This window comes from Oncorhynchus kisutch, linkage group LG4, assembly GCF_002021735.2.
Source record: "Oncorhynchus kisutch isolate 150728-3 linkage group LG4, Okis_V2, whole genome shotgun sequence".
In the NCBI taxonomy this organism is placed as follows: domain Eukaryota; kingdom Metazoa; phylum Chordata; class Actinopteri; order Salmoniformes; family Salmonidae; genus Oncorhynchus; species Oncorhynchus kisutch.
Genome location: NC_034177.2, coordinates 69,300,239 through 69,319,251, shown reverse-complemented (window position 1 = coordinate 69,319,251; position 19,013 = coordinate 69,300,239). Strand labels below are relative to the sequence as shown.

The 19,013-nt window shown below is 40.6% G+C and overlaps 1 protein-coding gene across 1 annotated transcript in view; it reads right to left on the bottom strand.

The window, feature by feature from the left end:
• Positions 1 to 1,531: 1,531 nt before the first annotated feature.
• ccdc85a (coiled-coil domain containing 85A) overlaps positions 1,532 to 19,013 on the bottom strand; it is a 36,799-nt gene continuing 19,317 nt past the window's right edge. Inside the window, exons 3-4 of the mRNA XM_020479963.2 lie at positions 6,634 to 6,691; positions 1,532 to 2,574 (exon numbers count right to left, since the gene is read on the bottom strand). Of these exons, the coding sequence (XP_020335552.1) occupies positions 2,559 to 2,574; positions 6,634 to 6,691 (74 nt within the window). The 3' untranslated portion in view covers positions 1,532 to 2,558. The remainder of the gene's footprint in view (positions 2,575 to 6,633; positions 6,692 to 19,013) is intronic.

Sequence of the window (19,013 nt, the reverse complement as noted above, 5' to 3'; positions counted from 1 at the left end):
TCACCAGATAGGCTGTAATAGGTTTCACGTTCCGTTTGTTGTTTTCGTATTTATTTAGTTATTTCATGTATCGCCGTTTTCTTTATTAAAGATCATGATTAACCACCCCGCTGCATTTCGGTCCGACTCTCTTTCGACAAACGAAGAACGCCGTTACAGTAAAGAAAACCCTGGAATGAGTAGGTTTGTCCAAACTTTTGACTGTACTATATATATAAAATATTATTTATATATATCTTTTTTAAATGGTATTATGATTTTTGAAGAGCCCTAAACGAAATATTACCATGATTATTCAACCAACCAACCCCAGAGCTGCAAAATTAACCATATGAATTGCAGTAGAAGCCATCTGTAATGTTTCATAAAACAAATGAATGAATGAGTCCATTGAGGGTACTTGTGTAGAAAGAACACTTTTTTTGCTTACTACATGATTCCATATGTGTTATTTCATAGTTTTGACATCTTCACTGTTATTGTCTTGCCCTGATCTGTTTCACCTGTCCATGTTATTGTCTCCACCCCATCCAGGTGTCGCTTATTTTCCCCAGTGTATTTATCCCTGTGTTTCCTGTCTGTCTGTGCCAGTTTGTCTTGTATGTTTCCAAGTCAACCAGCGGTTTTCCCGTTCTCCTGCCTTTTGCATTCTCCTTTTTCTAGTCCTCCCGGTTTTGACCCTTGCCTGTTTCTGGACTTTGTACGCACCTGCCTGACCATTCTGCCTGCCTTGACCACGAGCCTGTCTGCCACTTTGTACCTCCTGGACTCTGATCTGGTTTTGACCTTTTTGCCTGTCCATGACCATTCTCTTGCCTACCCCTTTGGATTAATAAACATTGTAAGACTTCAACCATCTCCTCCTGTCTCTGCATTTGGGTCTCGCCTTATGCCTTGATAATTATTCTACAATGTAGACAATAGTAAAAAATAAATAAAAACACTGAAATTAGTAGCTGGGTCAGACAGTGTGATAGACAGACAGTGTGTTAAGTAGTCAGGTAGGCTGACACAGAGACACAGCTTGCAGGCAGTAGTGAGGGCAACCCTAGTAGGACCCACTACTGGTGCATTGCAGTGGGAACTGAGACAATCACAGGAGTAGGTTTGCAGTTCCGCCCCGCTGACAGAGTTAATGTTAATCAGCACACCACTCCACTCGCCTACCCCACACACAGGTGTGTGTTTGTAAGATAATTGTGTACAATGAAAATAAAACATTTTCCCTTAGTGTGTATGCTTCCTTTGCGCATGTATGTTGGTTGGGAAGGTGTAGAGATGTATATGTGTTTCTAAATGAGTGTGTGTTCGAGGGTGGTTCTCATTAGAATTGCTTTGATCTGATGCCATGAGTAAATAAATAATGTTAGACCATTTCCCATGGCAGCAACCCAGAGGAAAATCGATATGTTTACTGTATAATATACTGTTACGAAAACACACACACACAAGCTGACTATAGAGAGACATTGATCAGATAAGCCTGTGAATATCATGGAGGTCTCTTCGGTCAAGCGGAATGGTGAGCTTGATCATCATAAGCTTCTATCTGTGTTGTGCCTGGATCGACGAGTTAAGCGCATAATTGCTGAATACCTGTTGCGCTCCTTCTGCTGGGGTGAAATAGTCATTTTCTTCAACCTTAACATGAATCCATGCACTCCTAAACACAAACACACCTATCGTCAGTGTATGGTGTGTGTGTGGGGCCAAACAAAAGACAAGTCTCTCTGGATTAGGCATTTTACATAAAGACACTTTATTATATTAGACATACATCTCTTGATATGATATTTATAGATATTATAAGACCAGTAGGTCAAAAATAATACTATAATTGTTATATATAGAAAACTAAGCAGATACACTACTTTTGACTTATCTTAGTTCTGTCACCAAAAATCTAAAAGTCACAGGGATTAGAGGTTACACAGTACAGTCTGTTAGTAATAATGTGTGTGTGTGTGTGTGTGTGTGTAAGTGACCCCTCACAAATCACATGAATTGAGATTAGGATTTTGTTAGGTTCTCGCCACAACCATTGTCATATTAGCTGGTGTTTACATTTGTAGATGTATAATAAGGGGCCAATATAATGCAATATTCTCAGTTGAACTTTGACACAAGGTTTATGTACTGTACTGTAACACTGGTTGGAACTTCACACAAAGCTGAAAGGGGAACACAGTACTGTAATGCATTATGGAGAGCATATGTTGGTCTGTTAAGGGCCTATGGCCTACAAGTCTTGTTCCTTTCTGTTTCATAGGCTTTTTTACAAAGGAGGTAGGACTATTTTGTTGGCAAAATTCACTGACAGTAATATTAATTTGGCAATCACACTACCGTGTTTCCTCTATCTGACATTAAGAAAGAGCATGGCTGAAGTGGGAGTCGCCCTCATCAAGACACTGTCTTTCAATCTTTATTTTGGTCTTTCTCTCTTTTTTTCTCTTTCTCTACTGCACCTCTCTCTCTAGTGTTTCTCTGTCTCTCTCCCTCTCTCTCTCTTTAGGGGCTCTGGTCACTGCAGCATGTATTATGGAGGCTTGTCGGGGTCAGGAGGCATCAAAGCTGAAAGACAAGAGGGGAAAATGGGTATTACCATTACTGTGTATATGCATGTTTCGTGCAAGTTGCCATGTGTGTGTGTGTGTGTGTGTGTGTGTGTGTGTGTGTGTGTGTGTGTGTGTGTGTGCGTGTGTGTGTGTGTGTGTGTGTGTGTGTGTGTGTGTGTGTGTGTGTGTGTGTGTGTACGCGCGTTAGGGATGGGGGTTTTAAATAATTTCACTATTCGAATAGAAATTTCTGTCAGATATCTGGATATTGCAAATATATGTTATTTTTTTACTTACGTTTCTTAACCTGAGCACTGCTGCTATAGCTAGCTAGGCTAATTCAGGCTACATGCTGCGCTTTTTCCCCAACCCCATTCAGATAAAACAACAGCTTACCTGTTGGTTGCTCGTTGTAGCTTACTCCTTCTCATTGAGAACTAATTCCATAATTTTATTCCATCTTGCATTGCATTAGTGAACTCACTCCACTTGCTACACATTGAGCCTCTTTGTCACCTTGATTGGACAACATTTAATTTTTATTTGTATTTTTACCTTTATTTAACCAGGCAAGTCAGTTAAGAACAAATTCTTATTTTCAATGACGGCCTAGAAACAGTGGGTTAACTGCCTGTTCAGGGGCAGAACGACAGATTTCATCAACATCAACAACTAGCTACAGTGCCTATAGAAAGTCTACACCCCGTTGAACTTTCTCCACATTTTGCTGCGTTACACTTAAATCTACAAAGGGATTATATTATATTTTTTCCCGACATAGCTACACAACCTACTCCACCTTTTCAAAGTTAAAGAAAGCTATAAAACATTTTCCAAAATAAGAAAAAATAATACAACTGAAATATCATAATTGGACAAGTCTCCACCCGCCTGAGCTAATACTTGGTGGAAGCACCTTTGGCAGCCATTACAGCTGTGAATCATTTTCATTAAGATTCTACCAACTTTACACAACTCTTAGAGCAACATACAGAGCATTCAGAAAGTATTCAGACCCCTTCACTTTTTCCACATTTTGTTTCGTTCCAGTCTTATTCTAAAATCGATTAATTAAAACATTTTCCTAATCAATCTACACACAATAACCCATAATGACAAAGCGAAAACAGGTTTGAAATACAGAAATATCGTATTTACATAAGTATTCAGAATCTACTATGAGACTCAAAATTGAGCTGTTTTCATAGAACATCCTTGATGTGTTTACAACTTGATTGGCGTCCACCTGTGGTAAATGCAATTGATTGGAGATGATATGGAAAGGCACACACCTGTCTATAAGGTCCCACAGTTGATAGCGCATGTCAGAGCAAAAGCCAAGCCACGAGGTCAAAGGAATCATCTGTAGAGCTCTGAGAAAGGATTGTGCCGAGGCACAGATCTGGGGAAGGGTAACAACACATTTCTGCAGCATTGAAGGTTCCCAAGAACACAGTGGCCTCCATTATTCTTAAATGGAAGAGCACTCCACCAATCAGACCGTTATAGTAGAGTGACCAGATGGAAGCCATGCCAAAAGGTACCTAGAGGACTTTCAGACCATGAGAAAGACTCTGTGGTCTGATGAAACCAAGAAACTCTTTGGCCTGAATGCTAAGCGTCACCTTCTGGAGGAAACCTGGCACCATCCCTACGGTGAAGCATGGTGGTGGCAGCATCATGCTGTGGAGATGTTTTTCAGCGGCAGGGACTGGAAGACTAGTCAGGATCCAGGGAAAGATGAATGGAGCAAAGTAAAGAGAGATCCTTTGGGGTGGCAGGTAGCCTAGTGGTTAAAGCATTGGGCCAGTAACTGAAAGGTTGGTGGATCGAATCCCCGTGCTGACAATTTAAAAATCTGTTGTTCTGCCCCTGAACAAGGCAGTTAACGCACTGTTCCTAGGCTGTCATTGTAAATAAGAATTTGTTCTGAACTGACTTGCCTGGTAAAATAAAATAAAAATCCCTGATGAAAACCTGCTCAGGACCTCAGACTGGGGCGAAGGTTCACCTTCCAACAGGACAACGACCCTAAGCACACAGCCAAGACAATGCAGGAGTGGCTTTGGAACAAGTCTCTGAATGTCCTTGAGTGGCCCAGCCAGAACTCAGACATGAACCCGATTGAACATCTCTGAAGAGACCTGAAAATAGCTGTGCAGTGAAGCTCCTCATCCAACCTGACAGAGCTTGAGAAGATCTGCAGAGAATAATGGGAGAAACTCCCCAAATACTGTGCCTAGCTTGTAGCGTCATACCCAAGAAGACTTGAGGCTATAATTGCTGCCAAAGGGGCTTCAACAAAGTACTGAGTACAAGATCTGAATACCTATGTAAATGTGATATTTCCGTTTTTTATTTGCAAACATTTCTAAAAACCTGTTTTGCTTTGTCATTATGTGTGTAGATTGATGAGGGGGAAAAACTATTCAATACATTTTAGATTAAGGCTGTAACGTAACAAAATATGGAAAATGGTCTGAATACTTTCTGAATGCACTGTATGTGTGTTTGTTTTTGTGTGTGTGCATGCCTTTGTATGTGCAGTACCAGTCAAAAGTGTAGACACACATACTCATTCTAGGGTTTCTAAATGTTGTACTATTTTCTACATTTTCTACATAGTAAAGGCATCAAAAATATGAAATAACACACATGGAATAATGTAGTAACCAAAAAAGTGTTAAACAAATCAAAATATATTTTAGATTCTTCCACCATTTGCCTTGATGACAGCTTTGCACACTCTTGGCATTCTCTCAACCAGCTAGTCTCCTGGAATGCATTTCAATTAACAGGGTTCTTGTTAAAAGTTAACTTGTGGAATTTCTTTCCTTAATGTGTTTGAGCCAATCAGTTGGGTTGTGACTTGGTAGGGTCGGTATACAGAAGATAGCCCTATTTTGTAAAAGACCTGGTTCATATAATGGCAAGAACAACTCAAATAAGCAAAGAGAAATGGCAGTCCATCATTACTTTAAGACATGAAGGTCAGTCAATCTGGATTAACTTTGAAAGTTTCTTCAAGTACAGTCGCAAAAACCATCAAGCGTTATGATGAAACTGGCTCTCATGAGGACCGCCACAGGAAAGGAAGACCCGAGAGTTACCTCTTCTGCAGAGGATAAGTTAATTAGACTTAACTGCACCTTAGATTGCAGCCCAAATAAATGCTTCACAGAGTTCAAGTAACAGACATATCTCAACATCAACTGTTCAGAGGAGACTGTGTGAATCAAGCCTTCATGGTCAAATTGCTGCAAAGAAACCACTACTAAAGGACACCAATAATAAGAAGAGACTTGCTTGGGCCAAGAAACACGAGCAATGGGCATTAGACAGGTGGAAATCTGTCCTTTGGTCTGATGAGTCCAAATTTGAGATTTTTGGTTCCAACCGCCATGTCATTGTGAGACGCAGAGTAGGTGAATGGATGATCTCCGCATGTGTGGTTACCACCGTGAAGCATGGAGGAGGTGTGATGATGTGATAATGCAAGGATGCTTTGCTGGTGACACTGACAGTGATTTATTTAGAATTCAATGCACACTTAACCAGCATGGCTACCACAGCATTCTGCAGCGATACGCCATTCCATCTGGTTTGGGCATAGTGGGACTATAATTTGTTTTTCAACAGGACAATGACCAACACATTCCCAGGCTGTGTAAGGGCTATTTTACCAAGAAGGAGATGTATCAGATGACCTGGCCTCCACAATCACCCAACCTCAACCCAATTGAGATGGTTTGGGATGAGTTGGACCGCAGAGTAAAGGAAAAGCAGCCAACAAGTACTCAGCATATGTGTGAAGTCCTTCAAGACTGTTGGAAAAGGATTCCAGGTGAAGCTGGTTGAGAGAATGCCAAGAGTGTGCAAAGCTGTCATCAAGGAAAGGGGTGGCTACTTTGAAGAATATTTTGATTTGTTTAACACTTTTTTGGTTACTACATGATTCCATATGTGTTATTTCATAGTTTTGAAGTCTTCACTATTATTCTACAATGTAGAAAATAGTCCAAAAAAAGAAAATGAGTAGGTGTATCCAAACTTTGACTGGTATTGTATGTCTCACCTGTCCCAAATCTTCACACTCCTACAGGTGTTGGTGCAGCAGCCAGCAGATATGAGAGCTGCAAACAACATCAATAAATATGATCAATAATCTATATGACAAGGGACAAGCACAACATCCTGACAATAAAACCAGAATGGAATGGAATAAAATAAACATATTTAAGAGTATTGTCATGTGTCTGTCTTGATTTTCACAGTATATCCAGAGCAGTGTGTGTGTGTGTTCGTACGTGTGGCCATAGTAGTGAGTCACTGTACTAATTACAGTCATTAGGTGGAAAACAACCCCATAATTCAAGTGTGTTGTAATAAGGAAGCATCACTTAATCTGAGAGGACTGGATCTGCTGGTTTGATTTGCTTATAATGCCCTCTTAATTATTTATGTTTGATACACTGAGGACAACACACACACACACCCCAGTTAGCACATAACGTTCTGAGAACCATGTTTCTTAGAGCTTGGTGAGAGCAAGGTTGTTCTATGGTTATTTTGCATACAACCTTCCCACAAACTTCTGTGAATGGTGCAGGATACTAAACTAGCACATAACATGAAACATATGTTTATTAGGTGGGAATTTCAGTGCTTCAACATAATGAAAGTTTCCTACAGGTTTCCTCATGGTTAAATTTAAAGTAATGTTCTCAGAACGTTCAGAGAACGTTAAGAGACAACGATCTTCTGTGGGAATTCCAGTACTTGAGCATAACATTTTCTACAGGTTTCCTCATGGTTCTATTTAAAGTCATGTTCACAGGACATTAGGAAGACATTCCATAAAAAAAATATAAGAAAACAGTAACATTCAAAAAATGTTATTTAAAAACATACATTCCGTTCTCAGCGTCAACAAAACTCTATGTTGTGTGTTCAGGTGTGTTGGCCGCGCCACTAATTGGCCACACCTGGTTCTTAAAGACTGCTTGTTTCCTTTGACATTAGGTCAATTTGAATAGACTAAACTGAACAGCTTTGTATGAGTAAAAATAACATGGCATGCTACTTCCGTTCTGGTGATGCAGTGGACTAATTCCATGGATAGAAAACAGAAGATCTTCGTTTTGAATCTCACTGACGCTGTGCCACAATAAATCTATGCTTGGAGTTCAAAACAGTTCATAAAAACTAAACTAGCGGTGAAATTTTCTCAGAACATTATTTAAATACCTTAAAATAACCTATAATTTCAGTTCTCACATTAATAAAACCTCCCAGGAAAACATTCAGGGAACCATAGTAAAAGATTCTCAGAACCTCCCAGCAACTGAAAAATATTTGTTCCCAGAAAAGGTTAAATTAATTGACGTATGGCTTCGTTCCCAGAACCAATGGAAACCAAAAAAAATGTACATTCCCACAACTTCCAAGAAACTAAATGTCTGTCATTCTGCCCCTGAGCAAAGCAGTTAAACCACTGTTCCCCGGGTGCCGAAGACGTGGATATCGATTAAGGCAGCCCCCACACCTCTCTGATTCAGAGGGGTTGGGTTAAATGCGGAAGACACATTTCAGTTGAAGGCATTCAGTTGTACAACTGACTAGGTATCCCCCTTTCCCAGTGCAAATGAAAAACATGTTTTAGGTTTCAAAGTTACAACAACCTATAGCTACGTTTTTTTATTTGGAGTTAATAAATCATTTGATTTGGGTCGCAGCATATTATGCATATCTGCTACTGTAGCATAGCAGCAAAGGCTGGACAAATATTATTTATCTCTTTTGTTTTAATATGTTAAAATGCATCCTACTGTATGTACATAAGTGGACATTATCAAGGGCCATATTTTTTCGAATAAAACAATGGCCAGTTTGGGTCGCAGTTGCACGTTTTTTTGTAAAAACAAATAGGCTATGGCTGGTCCATGAATTCTTTGTGTTTTTTCAATAAGGCCCGTGTGCTAATTGAGTTTGACACCCCTTGGCTAGCCTATCTATTTATGTAGCTATTTATTTAGCAAGTTAAAAACACGGAGCCTAACGTTAGCTAGCTAGCTGCTGGGAGGATGACATGTCATTGGATGAGTGGGTGAGTGACCGACTTTTTCCACTCATTTTGTTTTTCTTTGGCTACAGCTAGAGATGCTGCAGGTTCATTTGGTTAGCGAGCAAGAAATGTGAATCACTTTGCTAGCTAGCTATGCTGAACTTTATCCACAGTTAGCATATCTCTTAGTTGTCAATCAAATTTATTTGGCATCGATCAAATGTGCGGGCAGGCAGGCAAGTTCCCATTCAGTTGTTAAAACGTGGGTTGGGACAAGCATGCATTTGCAGGCAAGGTGCAGAAGGACGAGCAGGCCACTATTCCCCATTGTTTATCAGTGCAATTTTAACGGCAAACTAGTTTGAGAGGCTTAATCTACTGTTCCCTCGTTCGATTTTAGATCATCTCGCTCTGGCTAGCATTAGTTGTTGATCTTGTTGTTGTTGATGTGCATAGGCAACTGAGGGAGAGAGACTCCCTTTTCATGGTTGTTCGATCAATAGGATTGTGAAGTTTGCAAATGTAAAAGGACTCCCGTGGTATTTACATATTTGCAGAAATCCATTCAGGTGTATTTCGTAGCTTTTGATGAATGTGTTCTAATGATCTAATGTTGCGCTGTTACTACTGCCTGTAAACACACAGTCCAGTTGAAAGTGAATGATGGCAGGCCTGTGTGGCAAATGACGTATTTGCATATAAGCCTACTGTACCTCTGATTGGCTATGATGCACTGGTCTGCGTAGACTCTGGTCCCAGACAGGACAGATGTTTTATTTGGTTTTAATTACAGCAGTGTCTATTAATTGTCCAAACGCGAGGCCGCTTTCCCACTCTATATTAATCTAGAATTTTCACAAACGCCTTACTGTACGTAATTCCCAAACATACTATGAATTTATGAAAACATGATAATGAACATCTCTCTTGTCAGAAAATGTACAAAAAAAGGTGTAATATTCTTCCTGGAGGAATATGAACAAAAATGCTGTCAGTTCCACTTTAAAACAGTTAGAGTTTAATTGCTGTGATAGGAGTAAACTAAGTATAGATCAACAACATTGTAGTTATTCCACAATACTAATCTAAATGACAGAGTGAGCAGACTGAAGCCTGTACAGAATAAAAATATTCCAAAACATGCATCCTCTTCGCAAAAAGGCACAAAAGTAAAACTGCAAAAAATGTGTCAAGGAAATTTACTTTTGTCCTGAATGTTATGTTTTGAGCAAATCCAACACATCACTGAGTACCACTCTTCATATTGTCATCGGCAAGGACTAGGGAGTTTTTGAGGATAAAAATAAATGGAAAAAAGCCAAACACAGGCAAAATCCTAGAGGAAAACCTGGTTCAGTCTGCTTCTAACAGACACTGGGAGACAAATTCCCCTTTCAGCAGGACAATAACCTAAAACACAAGGCCAAATATACACTGTAGTTGCTTTCCATGATGACATTGAATGTTCCTGAGTGGCCTAGTTACAGGTTCGACTTAAATCGGCATGAAAATCTATGGCAAGACTTGAAAATCGCTTTCCAGCAATGATCAGCAACCAACTTGACAAAGTTTGAATAATTTATTTAAAGAATAATGTGCAAATGTTGTACAATCTAGGTGTAAATAGCTCTCAGAGACTTAAACAGGAAGATTCACTGCTGTAATCGCTGCCGAAGATGATTTTGATATGTATTGACTCAGGGGTGTGAATACTTAAATTAAATTAGATAATTCTGAATTTCATTTTCAATCAATTTGCAAAAATTTCTAAAAACATGTACTCACTTTGTCATTATGGGGTATTGTGTGTAGATAGGTGAGAAAAAAATCTTTAATACATTTTGAATCAGTCTGTAACACAACAAAATGTGGAATAAGTCAAGGGGTATGAATACTTTCTGAAGGCACTGTACATATATGACTCGTTTCAGGAAACTAGGCATATGTTGCACTACTTCACAGGAGCATAATTTGAACATAAACAAACATTTTTTATCAAAATGTGTTTTTTGGTAGAAATGCCTTCTGGAATATGTGACCTTTCATGTGCCTTAATAACAAACTTGTATTCTATCCATAAATACGAATACAATTGTTAAATTATGAGCCAAGTTGGTTTAGCCACAGAAAAAGGTGGAACCTTCCCACAAGCCATGATTGGCTGAGAAAATGGATGGGTTGGATATGCCGGGAGATGAGTTTGGATTGGTCTGCCATGTAACAGGCTTCTGTCTATAACGTGAGCTGTTCAGTATGTGTTGACAGTCCTTTCCATGAAAGCTATAACGTTAGCCATCGAGAACTACAAAAGTTTTGCTACTTTTCTCAACATGACTTGACACAACACTGGCCAAACGAGATGTAGCTAAACAAAATTGAGTTAAATGTTTAACTACGTGAAGCATTCATCCATGTATACAGGTAAGAGTCTAGCTACATTTTCAGATAAAAGTTTCTAATTTGATCAGAAAGTCAGTTTTATTGCAAGTTAAAGCCTACTGTTAGTTAGCAAACGTTAGCTTGCTGGCTCACTAACTAGCATTATGGGTATGATCTGTGTAGTAATATTATTTGAATCAGAAATCCATTTGCATTGCTAATTATAGCCTAATATTAGCTACCTAGCTAGCTAGCCAACATATCTAGACAAAGGACTCCACTTCGGACGGATTACTACATGACCCATCAAATTAGCGAGGTATGTCTGGGGGTAATTATGGCCATCTATTGTATTTCATGAACATGTGTACATGTCTAGACAATAGTGACTCATCCACTTAGCTGGCTGGGGAGTGGTTATAGCATTTCCTTCACATGACCCATCAATTTAGACAAGTGTACCGGGTAAGCATCATATAATAATGATAAAATATTTATACAATATTTTTTATATGGACACTTTCTGTTTTTGATATTGCTACTAAGTAACCACTTCACTGTACCGTTTACACCTTCTTTATCCTGTGCATGTGACAACAAAACTAAGATTTTATTTGATATAGCGTGTGTTTACCACATGGCCTCACACGTGAATCCCTAAAGAGATGGGCGTGGCTAAGGCTTTAGAGGGGGTGAACGATGCTGAAAGGGTGTAGACAAAGAATAACTCTCCAGTAGGTGTACCAAAAGATTCAAAGGCCAAGTGGGGTTAAAAGTTTAGCAACTTTCAAAGCAGAATTACTTTCCCATTGTTCCTTAACTGCAGTGTATGATATACACATTTCTAGCTTTGAGTCTACTTTAATCCAATGTAATTTTTTTTTTTAAAACACAATTTGCTACATAAGACCGAATCTACCGTAGACGGTCAGACACATATGAATTTTTCCCTGTTGCCTTCCGTGGATGTCATTGGGCAAGGGCGGAGAAAAAGGCAAGACACTGCTTTGACAGTGATTATTAATTAACACACATACCACCACACTGACTCTCTATGTGGAGAAAGGTATTTTAAAACCCAATACTTAGCCATCAATGGTCAAATATTAGGCAGTACATATGTATCCTATTTAGACCCTTCAGCCATCTTGGTTATTCATGCAGGACCAGTGGATCAGACTTCCAGTGAGCATGTGGCAGAACAGCTGTTCAGAAAGAGAAAATAAAGAAGAGCTGACTAGTGACCACAGTCATTCATCATCTGTCTAACATGATGTGTGTGTGTTGTGTGCATGCGTGGTTATTTAATATTCTAAGTACAGAGAAAACACTGACAGGTGTTTTGAAGGGCTATCCTGCCCCTATCCTGTCCTCTAAGCAGAGAGACCCTGATCCTCCTGGCCCTCTCTGCCACTATTGACCTGCTTCCTCCTGCCCTCCCATTGGTCCAGCCAGAGACAAGGACAGAGACCTCTGGCTAGTCCACAGCTGTCTCCTCTGCTCTGCTGCACCTGTGTGTGTGTGTGTGTGTGTAGGGGGGAGTGGCCCTCCATTTTGTTAGGGTCCTTTGAGGCATAGCCTCATTGTGAGAGGAGGAAAGAGGAAAGAAGGGAGAATAGAAAGAGGAGACTCTTTGAACAACAGCGCCAGGCTTCTATGAAGACTTCAAAGAGTAAACACACACACACACACACACACACACACACACACACACACACACACACACACACACACACACACACACACACACACTACAAACACAAATAAAAAGGTAAAGACACACACACACCAACTCAACAGTCTTCATTATGTTCCTGAGTCCCTCTATGACAGCCATTAGACACAGCGTCAATGAAGGTCTGCTCTGAATCTGAACCTCTGCATTAGGCTTTTAGTGGCAGAACAAAAAGCTCAAAGCACCAGGAACGACGCCTAAGTGTTGCTTACACTATCAAATAAACAGAGTGATATTACTGCATCTATTTGGATACATAACACACTGTACACTAAGATCAGTTACAAGCCTGTAGCTGACATGGTTAGGGGAGTTTGTGTGTGTGCGTTGCGTGCCTGTACACGCATACTGTACATGCGCATGTGTGCGTGTCTATGTTCATGACAGTGTGGGTAGGTTAGCTGCACATGTAAGCCATTAATAATATGCAAAATATTCCTCAGCAGACATAATAGGAAAAAGGCTTCAAAGTGGAAATGCAAATTAGAAGCCAGGGAAGCAGCTGTTGGCCTAGCTTAGGAGCTGTCCCCTGTAGAGGACCTCTGATCACTATCACACACACATACACATGCTCACACACGCTCACATACACTCACACATCCTCCAACATCCCATAATCCAACAGCAGTCCAGGTCAACACTTAATTAGTTTCCTACCAAATATCTGTGCTGGGCTTACAACCTTATTAACCTACTTCTTGCCTGCTAGCAACCAAAAGAGAGAAAAATACCCATCAGTGGCAGCACACACACTTTTTGACTCCCACACACACTTTCCTGTTATAGTTGTTTGTGGGAACTCCTAGCACTCGCAGCCGGAAGACCCAGAGATGGAGTAAATAGAAGTGATTGGAGCACACCAGGGAAACCAGTGATATTAGGAGCTTAAACTACTATTTAAAAATCCTAAGATCAAACACACTCACACACCTACGCTGTGTGTGTGTGTGTGTTTTCTCTGGAGGCAAATTAGGCTCTCATCCTTAGTCCTACCGAAGGCATCCACCCACAACAGACCAATGTTCTGTCTCTTCTCTTGTCTGTAGAAACACTCTCTACGTGGAGAAAGGTACTGAGGAACACTATACAGTATTCAGTCCTGGTCTAGCTACTGATTGCCTGCCCTGGTACTGAGAGAGAGGTCACAGGAGGACGGCTCATAATAATGACTGGGATGGAGTGAATAGAATGGTATCAAACTCATGGAAACCACATGTTTGATGTGCTTGATATCATTCCATTGATTCCGTCCCAGAGTGTCTAGTTTGAGAAACAGACGCCTCAGAAGTCCTCAACTGGCAGTTTCATTAAATAGTACTCACCAGTCTCAACGTCAACAGTGAAGAGGCGACTCCGGGATGCTGGCCTTCTAGGCAGAGTTCCTCTGTCCAGTGTCTGTGTTCTTTTGCCCATCTTAATCTTTTATTTTTATTGGCCAGTCTGAGATATGGCTTTTTCTTTGCAACTCTGCCTCGAAAGCCAGCATCCCGGAGTCGTGTTTTCACTGTTGACGTTGAGACTGGTATTTTTGCGGGTACTATTCAATGAAGCTGCCAGTTGAGGACTTGTGAGGCGCCTATTTCTCAAACTAGACACTCTAATGTACTTGTTCTCTTGCTCAGTTGTGCACCGGGGCCTCCAACTCCTCTTTCTATTCTGGTTAGGGCCAGTTTGCGCAGTTCTGTGAAGGGAGTAGTACACAGCATTGTACGAGATCTTCGGTTTCTTGGCAATTTCTCGCATGGAATAGCTTTCATTTCTCAGAACAAGAATAGACTGATGAGTTTCAGAAGAAAGTTATTTGTTTCTGGCCATTTTGAGCCTGTAATCGATCCCACAAATGCTGATGATCCAGATACTCAACTAGTCTAAAGAAGGCCAGTTATATTGCTTCTGTAATCAGACCAACAGTTTTCAGCTGTGCTAACATATTGCAAAAGGGTTTTCTAATGATCAATTATCCTTTTAAAATTATAAACTTTGATTACCTAACACAACGTGCCATTGGAACACAGGAGTGATGGTTGCTGATAATGGGCCTCTGTACACCTATGTAGATATTCCATTTAAAAAATATGCCATTTCTAGCTTCAATAGTCATTTACAATGTCTACACTGTATTTCTGATCAATTTGATGTTATTTTAATGGACAAAAATGAGGACATTTCTAAGTGACGCCAAACTTTTGAACGGTAGTGTACATATATAGATTTATTTTAATTTTTTACACATACTTTTCTCAACATTAACCACATCTGAAACAAACCCTTCCACAAACCAACGTGTGAGCCATCACACCATGCAAAGGAAAATGTCACGTTGGTATTAATTATTCGGTAGACAGGCGCAGGAATGCGTAATAGTTTTTTTGATTTCTTACCCAAATTACGGCGTGACGTGTAAAGGCACGGGGACGAAAACCAAACAAACACTATACAAAACACAGGGTAAAAACCCAAACAAAAGAGCGAGGAGTACCTCGAATAAATAACACAAGCGCACAATGATTAACACGAGACCCGTAATCATCTGCGCAATCCACAATGGCACGAAAGTCAAACCACACATAGACCAGGAACTCACACGAACCAAAGGACATTGTAACAATAATCGACAGCACAATGGTAAACCAAAGACACACTTATACAATTACTAATCACTGGGAATAGGGGCGGGTGTGCGTAATGAAAGTTCCGGAGGGATCCGTGAAAGAACAACCTAATCAAAACCTTTCCTTTATAGAATGCACCTAACTGTCAACTCCGTCAAACAGCACAAAAGGCATGTCTATCTCTGTATCCATTATCCAACAAGTGTTCAAAAGCTTTGATTGTTCTACTCTAACACTAGACTATTCAAAAATGCAATACAAATCTCCAAAACATCCCCCTGTTCCGTTCCATACCGCTGAATAATGATCCAGGGCCAACCCTACTAGCATCCTGGCATGCCATTCCAGACTCAGAACATAAAACAAGATCCACAAAGCAAACGCCATCCCTTATGTCCAGCACAGCAAGTACTTCAACAGTCTTAGCATATATTGCAGGACAATGATGAACAATGATTAGCAATCAGCGACGGAGCTGACAACCATGCATCCATTACAAAACATCTTCCTTGTCACTATACTGTTGGATTGTGCAACCCTTTACTCAGTTCGGAACCATTGCTATTCTAAAATGTTTACACAGCTTATCAGTGATATTGAATGCAGGCCAGTTAGCACATCTGTCATGACAACAGGAAGTCTGACTGACAGTGAGAAGAGGATGTGGAGCATATGCTGACGTCATATCCTCTTTCTCAGCAATCTTTCTTCACAGCTTCAACCGGGATCAAATCTCAGGGCTAAAAATAGACCCAGCATCATACACTATGACAGCCTAGAGAATAAACAGCCACCGTTTAGTCTATTCTCTTATCCAATGTCTCTCTCTCTCTTGTTCACTCACACAAACACACACACTGCCCTGAGGAGAGGTTGGTGTGCTTAACCCTTTACTCACAGAGTGGAGAAGCGATGTCATCAGGTCTGGTGAAGGTGTGCTCAGGAGCTTCTCTGCTGACACGTTAGAACATCATGCGGTTAGGTGACACACTGCCAACCAATGCTATTATCATGAGACTAATACCAGACTTCTGTAACGGACACCCATTACCAGATTGGAATACAGTACTAGTGCAAAAAGTAAACACTCTGCATCTACCAGGATTGGGATTCAAACATTTCAAGGACGGATGAGGTTTGTGCCATTTTCTCCCTTGGAGAAAGGTTCTGTCTTTGTGTTCTTTGCTTCGCCAGGCTTCTGCAGCTGTCTTTTGTCTGGGTGAACAAGTTCTCAAAAGATGACTTGGGAAGGGGGGGGCATACAGCCAGTTCATGAAAGACAGAATATGACCTTCAGCTTGGCATAGCCCACAAAGAGTAAAGCTCCTTCAAATACAACAGCTCAGCCTTCGTCATACCCTCAATGTGCGTCACACACTCATTCACTCACAGTGAGCGACCACAGTTGGATGGCTGAATCGACCATGGCAGTATGATTGCCATGTGTATTGGTGATAGTGAAGAGGCTATTGCTAATGTCCATATTCTTATGATGCTCCACTCCCTCACTCGCATATGCACACCCCCACGCACACAATACACACAACACAAATACACTCTGTCACTCTCTCTCTCTCTCTCTCTCTCTCTCTCTCTCTCTCTCACTGTTTGAACAGATTTTCGTGGCTAGGCCAACATGATTGGTTGTGAGAGTCTGGAAAATGAGACATTGGATTCTCCCATTCTGCTGGTTTACAGGAAGTCCCTCCATCCTACTCTGCATCTTCACTGGCAGGTTTGCTCCATATTCACTATGTGACTGCTGGCCTTACTTCTGGTATTTTATTAACTTCTTAAAGCATGTGCTAAATATTCACAGTACATATGCTATTTAGCTGCCAAACGATTCTACTACTTCCTTTCCCTCTATGTAATGTAGTCCAAGTCTGTACAGTCTAGGATGGCCACAGTGAAAGAGCAGAGACAGAGTGATGTGTGCCCTCTCATCAGAAACAAAAAAGTTGCCTTCTGTTCAGTCGAGCAACCACTTCTTTCTGCCTATGAACAATAATGCAAGCAAGGCCAGCTGAGACCCAGCCAAACTGCAGTGCTTTCACTTATGCCCCTTAAAGCATGTAGACACACACACACACGTTCATAATCATATTTTCTGTGACAGACACACACACTGTCACACACACACACTTTCTCACTCAAGCGAATGGGGCACCATCTGTTGCTGCTCACACCACACCTGACACCAAGCATGTCAGTGTTCTGGTCTTAACGACCAGAACACTGACATGCTTGGTGACAGTCTTAACGACCAGAACACTGCACATCAAATCTACACATCAAATCAGTCATCTCTTTTCCATCCATAGTATCATTATCTAAAACCACATCATCTACAAAACATAATCATCATTAAGGCTCTAAATCGTGCTATTTAAGGCCTGACAGCATAAATTAAAGCTGTGATTAATTCATGCAACACACACACACACATATGCACACACACACAGACAGACACCAACACACGTACGTACGCACACACACACACACACACACACACACACACACACACACACACACACACACACACACACACACACACACACACACACACACACACACACACACACACACACATTAACATTAATCAAGAATATAATGGACTCTGCTGGTGCTGGGCAATTAGAGCGCAGCAGACAACTACTATAACATGAGATGAGTATTTGACAGATAGTCATGCACTATCTCTGAGACTGACGGATCTATAAGATGAAGAACGTCTGTTGAGAGCTACAACACATACTTGGGGACGGATTCAATATAGCGTGCTTGACATTTTAGTCATTTCTGATTGAGCCGACCTGCGCAGCACATACAAGTGTCTGCATACAGTGCCTTCAGAAAGCATTCCTACCTCTTGACATATTACACATTTTGTTGTTGTCTGAAATCAAAATTGATTAAACAGATGTTTTTTCTCTCACCCATCTACACACAATAGCCCATAATGACTAATTGAAATACAGAAATATCTCAATACATGTTAGAATCACCATTGGCAGTGATTACAGCTAGGAGTCTTTCTGGGTAAGTGTCTTAGACCTTTGCCAACCAGGATTGTACAATATTTGCACATTATTCTTTTTTTTATATAATTCAAGCTCTGTTAAGTTGTTTGTTGATCATTGCAAAACAACTATTTTCAGCTCTTGGCCTCATGATGAAATCCCTGAGCGGTTTCTTTCCTCTCCGGCAATTGAGTTAGGAAGGACAGATGTATCTTTGTAGTGGCTGGGTGTATTGATATAGAATCAAAAGTGTAATAACAACTTCACCATGCTCAAAGGGATATGAATTGCTTTTCATGTTTACCCATCTATCGTACTACACCGACGCTCGTCGGATGTGGTAGGGCTTGCAAACTAAAACGGACTACAAAGGGAAACACAGCCGTGAGCTGCCCAGTGACACAAGCTTACCAGACGAGCTACAGTTGAAGTCAGAAGTTTACATACACCTTAGCCAAATAGATTTTGTAGGCTGTGATTCGATGATAAATTAACAGGCACCACATTGATTATATGCAACGCAGGACAAGCTAGTTAACCTAGTAATATCATCAACCATGTGTAGTTAACTAGTGATTAGGTGAAGATTGATTGTTTTTTATAAGATAAGTTTAATGCTAGCTAGCAACTTACCTTGGCTCC